We start from the raw sequence: 12443 nt of genomic DNA on the forward strand, positions 1-12443 counted from the left end.
TTCGATCCTCGCCTGGAAATTCGAAGAGTCCAATTAGCCGTGTTTTAATTATTAATAATTTTTTTTAATTTATTTAAAGCTGCTTCAAATTGTTGAAATTGTTGCTGTTGCTGTTGCTCTTGCCGCTCTCTACATTTCTCCTTGTGCATTCATGCATACAAATTATGTTAATTAGTTACACCAGCTAACAATAAATATGTTTTTTTGTTTTTTCATTTTGCTTTGTTGTACAATTTAATTAAAGCGTATTAAAACTGCTTGGTAGCACAGAGAGAGAGAGCAAAAAATAATAATGAAATTTTATCATTGGCATAAATATTTATTTGATATTTGATAATGCGCTACTTAATTTACGACTTTAATTTCTGGCCCTTCAAAAAGTAACTGTCATTATCGGCACGAAACAAATAAATTATGGGCATTAAAAAAGCGAGAACCATTTTCAGCGAAACGCATAGAAAATATGTATGGAGTATATTTAATATTTAAATGAATTTTTAGCTCGGGCAAATGTTTTAATTAAGTCGCAAATTATGTAGCGCTTGGATTAAGCTGACCCCAAAGCAGCCACTTGAAAAAAGTGCAAAAAAAAGACAAAATGAATGAATGAAACACAAAAGCAAAAAGCAAATATAAACTGGTTGCGACAACAACAATAACAACGTCTGGCAGCTCTCTCGGATCGCATCGCATCGCCAGTCTGTCTGTCTCTGTCTTTGTCTCGCGCATGAACATGAGCTTTATGACCAGCCTCAATGCGAGGCGTCCCTGTGCAATGCTCCACCCCGCCCCTCCGCCAGCTAAAGCTATGTATGGCACCCACACACCCCTGCCATAATGTTTGTTAGACAGCTTCCGCTGTCGCTGACTGCGTCGACGTCGTCGTCGTGTCTTTGCTTTTCATTTTGCGCTCTACTTCAGTTTTTATCGCATTTTTCTGTTTCTTTTTTTTTTTTGTTTTTGTTCGCATTTAGGCGGCGGCGCTTGGTGTGTCTTTATTTCATTTTTTATTTGGACTTTGTTTAATGCGCTTTGCGTCATTTCATTTTGAACAATTTTCGTGAGTTTTTTTTTTTTTTTTTGGTTGCTGTTTGCATTTTCAGCTTAAATTTAAAAATAACTAATCATCTGCGCCTCTCTTTGACTGTGTGTGTGTGTGTGTGTGTGTAAGTGAGTGTAATTTTGTGGGCAGGCTTTTTGGGTGTATTTGCTTTTTATGCCGCTGCCGCTGCCGTTGCCTTTGCCGTTTTATTTGCATACATTTCGCTGTTGTTGTTGTTTCGCATTTTATGTGTATTTTGCTGGCCCATTATTTAGTTTATTTATCTCTGTTGATGACTTTTAAATGGCACTTGCTCTTAGGCACAGCGCGGAATTGGATTGAACAACGTAAAATGGAGGGGGTCGAAGTGAAATGAATGCCAATCGAAAGGCCAAACACACACATACATGCATGCATACATTAGTCAATTAATGCTGGGCAACGACGAAAATAAATATCGAAAGTTGTCATCGATAAATATGTAGTTTTTGTGTTTTTTTTTTTTTTTTTTTGAGCTGTAACAAAGCGATTGTCGCCGATTCTGATTCAGAGACCCAAAAAAAAAACTCGTTGAGCTCATTTCTATTTTCGAGAAATTAAAACTAAAATAAAAAAAAAACATAAAAAGAAAACAAGTAGGGGCACTTGAATTTCTTCAAGTGGGGAGCACTTGAAGAGCAAGCAGGACAGCCATTATCTCTCTGAAGATTTCCCTCAGCAATCGAAATGAATCAAGTACAGCTTTTGTCTCAGTCTAGCACCTGTCGAACACTCACACACACACACACGCGTGTGACGACAACGACCTCGCATTGAATGAACATGAATGGGGAGCAAAAACAGCTGACTGTTTTTTTTTTTTATTTCCACCCCGTTTTGAATTATCAATTGAATACAAACAAAACACTCAGCTTCAGACCTGAGTTGTTTTTATTTTGTAGTAAATTTTAATTACTGCCAATTGTCAGATGTGGCTACAAAATTCTAATCTATGACGGCCACTTAAATACAATCTATTATAATGGCAGATGAATTGAATAAATGAATATTGTATATTTGAATACAGATTGCAATCACTTCAGACTAAACAAGACTTTTGTTATGTGTTGACGCTGCTTTCTAGTTCGAGTATTATATGGACTTGTAACTTTAAACATCCATATATAGTATGTCTATAAACACATACATATGTAGCTATATAATATGTGCTCTAAATAAGCTGCCAGTTCCTGTCATGGCTCTCGTTTTCTTGACTTGTCTTCTCTCTGGTCTTGACTTGTCTTGGACTCGTTTCAATTTAGGGCAGACCAAAGTGATTCACTTGAAAACTGACTCACACAAATCAAATGGCTAAACGAGTCCACTTTTGGTCAATGGGAAACGGATGTCGTTTTCTACGCTCCTCGCCTTTTTATTATTTTTAATTTTATAATAAACTTTGCGGTTTTCTTCGAACTCTGATAAAGCGATTTAAAATATGCACCCCTATGGGTTTGTTTAATGGTTCCCGGATTTCCCATAGAATTTTGCTCGATTTCCTGGCTCGAGATTAGGGAGTCAATATTAATAGCTTCGCGGGATAAGGTTATGTGAAATACGTAGAAATGCGACCATTATGTGGGCTGCTCATAATCAACGACTTTGACTGCGACCTCCCTTCAACACACACACACACACACATAAGCACATAATGTGTATGTGTCTTGTAGGTGTGTGCGAAGCAAAGCTGAACTGAAAGTCTTCCATCAATGACAACAATCAATCACAGTGACTTGCGGGTGAAACGAAGCAGGGCGACAAAACATGGACGGGTGGGGAGGGGCAACTGACACCAAAAGCGAAGCGAGGCGAGCAAGAAATCAAATTAAAGCAGCACACAAAGTGACAATAACAAACAACAGAAAGAGAGAGAGAAAAATAAGCAAAAAGTAAAGTAAGGTAAAGTGTACAAAACAAATACCGACGGCAAATACCGTTACTTTGTTGCTCTCTATTCTGTGCTGTTCTGTTGTGTGTCGTTTGTTTCTTTTCGTTTCGTTTCGTTTGATCAATTGAAAACACAATTTGCTTAAATTTTTCGTCGCATTTTCTTGGCGCATATGTTTTGCCTCAAATTTGAGATAATTTTTATTTTCAATTTCAATTTGAATAGGATGTTCTTGGCTTTGTAAATGGGACCGTCATTTATTTATCAATAATCGTGTGATTTTTTCAATATAGCATTTTTTCGGCCTTGCTTTTGTTTTTTTTTTTTTGTTGTAGCTGAAGAGATTTTTGCTTGCATTTCATTTTGTTGCTAGTTTTTAGTGAATAAGATAGCATGGATCTGGTTTTTCTTTTGTGTAATAATAATAATTAAATAAGCATATGTTTTGTTTTAGTTTTTAGCATTTTTCATTTACTTGTTATTATTGTTTTCATTTGTTGTTTTCTTTTGTTGTTGATGTTGTAGGTTTACACGCATTGTTGTTTGTTGGTTTTGTTGTTTGTTTAATTTAAATTAAATTAATTACTAAAATTATTTTATAACAAATATCACTACAATAGTTTGCATTTTTTTGTTGTTTGTTTTGTTGGTTGTTTTCTTTTGTTTTTTCGATTTATGTTTTGTTTTTTTTTTCTTTATCAAATTACTACAAATTACTAAAAGAAAGTGAATTTCAATTATTTTTCATACTTTTTTTTTGGCAACAATTTTGTTTTTGTTTTGTTTTCTATTCTTTTCGCAGCTAATTTACATTGTAATTTCATTTCGTAATCAAGAAGTAATCAAAAAAAACAGCTCAATAGAGTGGGTCAACAGTTTTGGCGACCGTCGGTTAATGAAAAACAACAACACTTCAATCGCAACGCATAACAATAAAAACACAACTGTGAATTCTTTATCTCTCTCTTTCTCTTTTCTGAACTTATCACAATTGCAAGTAACGAGAAGTAACGGCACTTTAAGCTCGCCTCACGTACAAAATGCAAGCTCAAAGCACTGAGCTTTTGTCAGCAGACACCATTTTTACATACATATTTTCATTTTTCTTAATTTTATTTAGTTGAGTTGTTGCTTTTATTGTCATGCGCTCGGATTGTTTTTTGTTTTTTTGCTTTTCACACCAGGCAACAAAATTGTCGCCCTTACAACGAAAACGACAAAAAAATAAAGAGAACGTGATAAACTAAAAGAAGACATTTTAAAATGGGTGAGAAGCGTTTTGTTTTTGTTTTCTTTTCTTTCTTTCTTTTTTCTTTCATTGACGTTTACTTGGTAAGCGTCTGTCTCAATTGATGTTGCTGCTGCTGCTGCTGTTGTTGTTGTTGCCTTTGCTGTTGTTGTTGTTGTTGGATCACACGTTGTAGCAGGAGATTTGCTGCAGTTGCTGGAATGTTGGCGCTGCTGCCGTTGCCGACGTCGCTGCCGCCGCCGCTGAGCCAAAGGGTACAAACGACGCCGGCCCCAAGTTGGCGCCAGCTGCAGCCGCGGCCAGCGACGCCGCTGCCGCCGCCGCTGCTGCGTAGGGATGCATGCGATGCTGAGTGCGCAAATATTGGCGATATTTGCCGCTCAGCTTGTCGGTCGCTGCTGCCGCCTGTGGGGGCGGCGGCGGCAGGCGGTGCATGGGCGTGGCCTCAGGACCGGCCTGATAATTGCTAGGAACTGTTGCCATCGGCGACCGATCGATCAGCAGCGCAGCCGCCGCTGCCGCCGCAGTCGCATCCCAAGGCGCAACGGGGGGTGGGAGGCAGTGCTGCTGCTGTTTGGCGACGGCAGCGCTGCTGGCATAGCTGCTGCTGCCCGAAATTAACGCATCGCGTTTGCCAGCAGCCGCAGCGGCAGCGGCGTTGGCTGAGGAGGTGACGGCGGAGTTGACTGCAGCTGAGCTTTTGGCTGAGTAAAGCGTCGCTGCATGCTGCATATGTTGCTGCTGCTGCTGCTGTTGGTGTTGTGTGTGTGTGTGAGAGTGCGCATGTGTGTGTCCGTGAGAGTGTATGTGTGAATGTTGTTGCTGCTGCTGCGTCAATTGTTCCCATTGATTCGACGCAGACGTCGCTGCTGCTGAGGTGGCTGAATGGCTTTGGCTTTGACGACTTTGGTTGCGCTGTTGTTGTTGCTGCTGCTGCTGTTGCTGCTGGCGCAGTTGTTGCTGCTGCTGCTGTTGTTGCTGCTGCTGCTGTTGCTGCACTGGATACAACGCCTGCTGCGACATTTGTGACATTTGTTGTTGCTGCTGCTGCTGACGCAGTTGCTGCTGATACGCTGCCTGCCGCTGCTGCTGCTGTTGTTGTTGCTGCTGCTGCTGTTGCTGCTGCTGCATCTGAGTCTTGCGCCTGGCAGCGCTGCTGGGCGCTGCAGCCGCAGAGCTGGAGCCCAAGGCAGCGGCGCTGCTCACCGCGCTGCTGGCGGCACTGCGCGCAGTCGCCGTCGCCTGCATGTTGTTGACGAAGGGGCTGCGGCGCTGCGACTCCATTTTGCGAAAGTAGCAGGGATGAATCATCAGCAGCGGCTCAACGCGCTGCCCGGCGGGCGGCTTTGGCTGATTGGGCAGCTCGTATTCGACGCTGCAGTCGACGTGCAGTGGAATGCTGTAGTCCTTGTTGACTGCGGCAGAGCTGCTGCTGCTGTTGCTGGCGACAGTGACAGCATTGTTGCTGCTGTTGTTGCTGCTGCTGTTGGTGTTGCTGCTGCTCTGCTGACGCTGGTTGCTGGCAGCGACGGCGGCAGCCACATGCGTTTGCTGTGCTGCTGCCGCCGCCGCCGCCGCAGCGCCGTGGCTGAGACGTGTGTTGTTGTTGTTGGCGGGTTGATGTTGCTGACGTTGCTGCTGTTGTTGCTGCTGCTGCTGTTGCAGCAACTGTTGCTGATGTGCAGCAACTGCAGCGTGATACATGTGTTGTTGCTGCTGTTGCTGTTGATGATGATGTTGCTGCTGTTGCTGCTGCTGCAACTGTTGTTGTTGCTGCTGCTGCTGCTGTTGTTGCTGCTGCTGCTGCTGTTGCTGCTGCAGAGCTGCCGACATGCTGTGCGAAAGCGAGAGAGAAGACATGGACGACATGTCATAGTTTGCATAGCAAGCAGCCATCGTCATTTTTGACTTTGTTGTTGTTGCTTGCTGATGCTGTTGTTTTTGTTGTTGCGTTTGCTTTTTGCTTTTGCTTTTTCGCTTCGCAGTTATGAACTTTGCTTTTGTTGTTTTAGCATTGCATTTTCGTTTTGAGATTTTTGCGTTTGCAACTTTTGTTTTCACTTCACTTTTTTCTTGTATTTTCAATTTGATTTTGAGATATTGGCACTGGTAATCCAAAGAGATAGAGCGAGACAGCTGCAGTTGTGATATCCGTTTGTAGCTGTTGTGTGTGTGTGTGTTAGAATTATGTTTGTGTTTGTTGTGTGTGTGTGAGGAACCTTAATCCATATGTTGTTGCTGTTGTTTGTTTTATTTGTTAAATTTTACTTTTGCTTGCAGTTCTTTTTAGTTTTTATTGTAATCAGTCTTGGTTTTTATTTTTAGTTGTAATCTATTTTAGCTGCAAGTTGAGTGTTTTTGTTGTATTTTGTTTGTTATTGTTTCAGTCTTTTAATGCAAAATACACGCGTTTACAGTTCTTGCTGTTTTCAATATATTTTGTTTTCTTTTTCCGTTTCTTGTTTTCTTTTTAATAGGCAGGGAAATTAGCTCAAAACACGTCCGTTCCCGTTGAGCAGCGCAAGCGAAATGAAACACGACGTTTCGATGTTGTTAATTTTTTGTAATTTTCCGCATTCAGCCAACGCGGAGAGAGAGAGAGAACGGAGAGCGCAGAGCTGAATTGACGCGCACCGCTGAATTTCCAAGAGAGCGGAAGAGCGTAAGAGAGCGCAAATCGAAAGACAGCTGTTTTTGGGCGACGCCAACGTCGACGTCGACAGAACGAGAGCGTCAATGACTTTTTGTTTTGTATTTCTTCGAGTTCTTTGCCTCTCTTTCTATTTTCGTACTACTGCACTTGATGTCTTCACTTTGCTGTCACTTATAATTCGATAGTCTCGAATTTATTGTCAATTGCAAATTGCAATGTATATTTGTTGTTAGAATGTTGTTCAATTTTAAATTTGCTGAGCACACCTCGCGTATTCTTCGCTGTTGTCTGCACGCGTCAAGCTCTCTCAAGCGACTGTCTCTCGTTGCTGGCGTGGCCCTTATTCAGGCCAACAGCAGAAGCAGCGACAGAGGCAGCAGCCGTAGCCGTAGCCGCAGCAGCGTTTTACCTGCTGTTTGGCACAGCTGATTTGCCGACTGGGCCGTGACGTCGACGCGTATTCAGCAAACACACACACAGACGTTGCTATTGTTATCGTTGCTGCAAACGCTTAAGCCAATTGCATTCAGTGAAACACATGCCGCATCACATGGTCGCTCTTTCGCTCTTTCTCTCTCTGGCCTGTATGTGTGTTTGTAAGTGTTGGTGTCGTTTACAAATTCAGCCATATAATAGCTACGGCGGCCATCTTTACAACTGCCGTTCGTTTTGTTTGTGTACGAGAGAGAGAAAGAGCGACGTCGCGTCGCTGCTGCCTTTTTATTTTGTAATAATATTTCTGCTGCGCTGCTGCTGCTGCTGCTGCTGCTGCTGCTGTTCTCGCTCTCTTTTAAGCGTGTGTGTTAAGTGTTGCCCTGCTTTAATTTTTATGATTTCTTTTATGGCCTCCGCCATCGTCGTTGCCATCGTCTCTGCGCAGTTTCAGCTTTTTATGTGCTGCTTGCTTTGATCATTCATATGCCACCAAATTGTTGTTGGCTTCGCTTTTAATGGCCTCGGCGACAAGCTCTTCAAAATGCACACAGCCATAAAAAAGAAAATACTCGCATATGTGTGAAGTTTATCCTTGCAGCAATTATTGATCAATGTGCAATCAAAATGAAATTTAATTCATTTTTACTTTATATTACTTGTTTTTATTTATTACAATTCTATGCAACATTTATTACTTGTAATATTTAATGTGTCATTAAATAATATGTATGTAAGTACACACTGTCCACTGTGTTTGCTGTCTCCTCTCTCTGTCTCTCTCTGTCTCTCCTTGTGCTCCTTTTGGCTACAAAGGTGCGGCACTAAAATAAAAGCCAAAAAAACAACAACTACAATAACGAGTAAAATAAAATTCAAACTAAGCCACACGGAAACTGCGCAATGAGCACACACAATTTTCAGTGCAAAAGCAGCCAGCAAATAACACTCACACACACATGCACAGCAAAGGAGATTACCCCTCCCCCCACACACATTCTCGGTCTGTCTCGCTCTAACTACAAAACGAACAAAGCATAAGAAGCGTCAACAGCAGCAGAGGCAACAACAGTAACGAGCCAACATTAAACTTAAATGTTGCAGACATTTCTGCACTAAAAACTAAGCAATTTAAGTCAGCGCCTCCCCCACCCACTCTGCACTCTCCAACCATCCAGCGCTACCATCATCATTGACAACAACAACAACAAAAGCCTCGTCTGCACATTGTACACGAGACTAACACACTTGTAGAGAGCAGACACACACTCACAGACGCAGAAGACGATTACACACATTGTAATAAATAAGGAAGGTCGTTGCCATAGCAGCAGCAGCAGCCGACGTCGCTGCTTGCTGTTGTTGTTGCTGTTGCTATTGTAATGGACGCGCTCTACCTTTTGTTGTTAGTGTGTGAGCGTGAGAATTCAGCACTCCAAGTCTAGTTGGCGCTCTCTCGCTTGCGCTGTTGCGCTCGCTCTCTCACTGCTTATTCAGCGTGTCGTTGATAACAAATCAGCTGTTTCACACACACACGCACACACACTCGCACACAAGCAAACACAAATGACGGCAATAATTTACGAGCAGCCGAGTACTATTCGAAATGGGGAGGTGTGTCAGTATCGACAATGTTGTTGTGTTGAGCTTGCATGTTTGTGTGTGTGTGTTTATGTGCGGCCGTCTGGCTGTGAAGTGAAGCTTTGGCTTCGGCGTGCCCATTATATCGTTGTTGTTGTTGTTGTCGAAGCATATGTTTTGTTTGCCGTCGTTGTTGGTGTTGCTGTTGCTGTTTGACTGCCTGCTGCTTGCGTGCTCAGCTTCGAGTCGGCCGCATTACAGTTGATTATGGGGGATCCAATTTTTAAATTACCAAACTGCTCAAATTAAAGAAATAGGTACGGAACGAACGGCGCACCAAAGAAGAAGAAGAGCAGACCGCATTGTTGTGAGTGAGTGTGGCAGCGAAACAGGAAATTGCCTAAGAAAATAAGCAGCGCGCAAATTGAATCAACAATAATTAGCTGCGGCATGATACAGAAAATCACAAACACACACACACACACACACATACTGATGCATAAGTATTTATCTTTATGCGAGCTTTACATTCTATACAAATACCTTAGAAACCCTCATAATCTATCCCTTTCTTTCACCCGTTTCATCACTCAACTCTAATCTTGCCGTTCCCTCATTAAGACCAGCCCACATTTTTTTTTTTGGACTTCCTGTGCTTCGCCTCTAATCGCGCATTGTCATCGCTTTGATAACAAAAACAACAAAAACCAAGAAGTAAAAGAAAAAGAATAAAGACTTGGCCAGCATATCAATATCCATAATTTAACTCAGCCTTTCTACTTGAGGCACATCCTTCGAGAGAGAAGCGGACACAGAACAGAACGGAGACCGAAACCTGTTTGTATTATTAAGTAACCGTTCCCGGTTCGTTTCAGCTTCAGCTTCAGTCTCAGGTCTCAGCTTCGGCTTAGTTCGGTTGAAAAGAAGCAACCGGTTCAATTCACGGCTTCCTGTAATGCGCATTCTAAAGAAACAAAAACACGAAGAAGACGAGAACGTGAGCGAGAACGAGACGGCAGAGTGTGCATGAAACTTTCGTTTTTTATTTTTTCACAAGCATCCAGTGCGACGTTGTAGTTCTTGTTCTTCTGTCCTCTTTTCTGTCTGTTTGCTTGGGCCGCTTGTTAATTCGAAATAAAAACAGGAAAATTTACTTTACAATCTGTGCTAAAATCGTAAATTTTTAGCTGCCACTCCGAGCGAGAGACTCCGCGATACCTCGAGGCGAGGCAGGTAAACTAATCCGCTTGCCATGGTCATGACGATGACTCGCCTATTTGTTCTCTACATTCTCTGTTGTTGCTGTTGTTGTTTGCCTGGGACGAAGCAAGCAAGCAAGCAAGCATTGGGCCTAGCTTGTTATCTTTTCTTATTTAATTTTTGGCTGCCATTGCGCCGCCTAATCTTTCCAGCAATATCATCACGAGTCTCTCCCAACTCCAAATCCAGCTTCAACTCCAAACGCAATGCTGTTTATCTCTCTCTCTCTCTCTCTCTCTCTCTCTCTGTCTGTCTGCTTGCGTGCTTTTGTGGTTTATTATGCTCTCTCCCGCTTCTTCCCACCCGTTCTCGCTGCCTTTGCGTGCTAAGCTTTTGAGTGCGCTCTCTTTCTGTCCTGCAGTCTGCATTATTATTATTCGCAGCTTGTGAGCTAAAATAGTTGATTGATGCGTTTCCCATTCGGAATTTATGCCATGGACTATTTGGGCGAACGAGCGCTAAGCAATTCATTTTTCAAGGCACAGAGCCATCATCATCCCCTCCAGCTGCGCAATCAGCAGCCAAGATCGAAGCGTGCGATACTCAGAAAAGAGGAAAAGAGGAAAAAACTACAACGACTGACTTAAGAGGACCAGAAACCGAACACTCTACTCAAGAGCTGGAGTTGGAGTTCGAGTTCGAGTTGAAGTTGAAGTTGAAGTTGGCGTCCGTCTCTGGACACGACGTCGAATGCATCTAAATTGCTAAATACCTTTTTATGGTTGCCAGTTGCGAGTTGAGAGTCGAGAGTTGCCTGCATCAATTTAACATTTTAAAAATGTATCTTTGTATCTTGGGTCTTCGCAGAAGCCGTTCGTTCGTTCGTTCGTTCGTTCGTTCGTTGCATAGGTTTCATGTTGCCTCTTATAATGTATTGTATACGATTTTCCTTTCCCAGTCGAGTCGAGCGACAGCTCCTTACTGATTCATCATGGCCATTTTGGTGGCTGATTGCTGGGCACACATTGGCATCTTTTTAATAGCCCCCACAGGCCCATTGGGAATTATTCATTTTCATTGTACATTGTACCGATCGAGTTATCAACAATTTCAAGTATTTCCACTGCTCTTTCCTTATACTTCTTCGGTCGGACTTCAAATTATGCAACTAATTGTCAGGCATGCAAGCTATTTAGCTCCCCAAAAACAGCAATCCATTCAAGGGCCTCCCTCCCTCTCTGTCTCTCACCTGCACTCCCTCTCTTTCCCTCTCTCTCTGGGTTGCGAGTGTCAGCTGTCAAATGCATAATTAAACTGACCTTCGACGGGACCAATCAAAAAACCAACGAATGCCACTCAAAAAAGGTCTTCGATGCGAACGAATTGCAGTTATACTCTCTGAATATTTTTAAAGTGCTTCTGCTTCTTCTTCTTTGACCCCTTTTCCTTATTTTTATTGCAAATGCTATTAAACGAATTCCGTTGAAATACTTTCGAGAACAAACCGTTGCCCGGCAATAACCCTGGACTTTGGAATGTCGTTTGGCTTCGGCGTTTTTATTCATTTCTCATTTTTTTCCTATATTTAATTTTTGTTTTGTTTTCGAAGCAGCCCTGCGATGAAATTATAGTTATAGCTTTTGGAATTTGTAGAATTTGTTTCATATTAAAATGCAGTCATATTTCTTCGCTTGAATTCAAAAGTAGTAATCATATCATCTTTGAAAAACGAATGAAAGAAAGAATTTATAGATAATATGTTTGCTTCGCTTCGATCAAAACCTTTCGTTTGAAATGTTTAAAATTAGATGAAACAAAATCTAATAAACGAAAGCAAGAATTCTTAGATAATTTGCTCGCTGCTTTGCATCGATCGTAACCCTTTATTTGCAATGCTTAAAGTGGAATGAAATAATATCTAATAAAGAATCAAGGAATTTGTATAAAGCATGCTGTTTGCTTCGTATCGATTTAACCCTTTTTATAATTTATGAAGCTCAGAATTGAAAAAGACTTCTATATCATATAAACAAGTAAGAAAGCTAGAGTTGAGTCTGTTCGACTGGGAGATACCCGCTCCCATTTTGAATAAAAATAAAATAGTGCGGTGTTATTCTTAACATATACCAAATAACAAAAATACTAAAATATACCAAAGGCAACAGTTGGTATATTGATATAGTACATTAAAAAATATACCATAGAGTACAAAATATACCAGATTGTCAGCACTTCCTGCAAAATTATAATACCGTTCTACCCTATAGATAGCGGATATAAAAACTAAAGAAATAATTTATATAAAATATGATGTTAGTTTCGATCATAACCTTTTATTTCTAATGCTTAAACTCGCTCA

General features: G+C 41.6%; 1 protein-coding gene and 1 long non-coding RNA gene across 2 annotated transcripts; one reads left to right on the forward strand and one right to left on the reverse strand.

The window, feature by feature from the left end:
• The first annotated feature begins 1086 nt into the window (after window positions 1-1086).
• LOC127566136 (uncharacterized) lies at window positions 1087-1476 on the forward strand. The gene is made up of 2 exons (XR_007955428.1): window positions 1087-1158; window positions 1363-1476. It is a non-coding gene; the product is annotated as an uncharacterized LOC127566136 (long non-coding RNA).
• Window positions 1477-4271: 2795 nt separating this feature from the next.
• Window positions 4272-7128, reverse strand: LOC117575022 (centrosomal and chromosomal factor). Its single transcript, XM_034259100.2, has one exon. The coding sequence runs from the start codon at window positions 6118-6120 to the stop codon at window positions 4381-4383; it is 1740 nt and encodes a 579-aa protein (XP_034114991.2). The 5' UTR covers window positions 6121-7128; the 3' UTR covers window positions 4272-4380.
• Between the last annotated feature and the right edge of the window lie 5315 nt (window positions 7129-12443).

The sequence above is a fragment of the Drosophila albomicans genome, chromosome 2R (genome assembly GCF_009650485.2).
Source record: "Drosophila albomicans strain 15112-1751.03 chromosome 2R, ASM965048v2, whole genome shotgun sequence".
Lineage (NCBI taxonomy): Eukaryota > Metazoa > Arthropoda > Insecta > Diptera > Drosophilidae > Drosophila > Drosophila albomicans.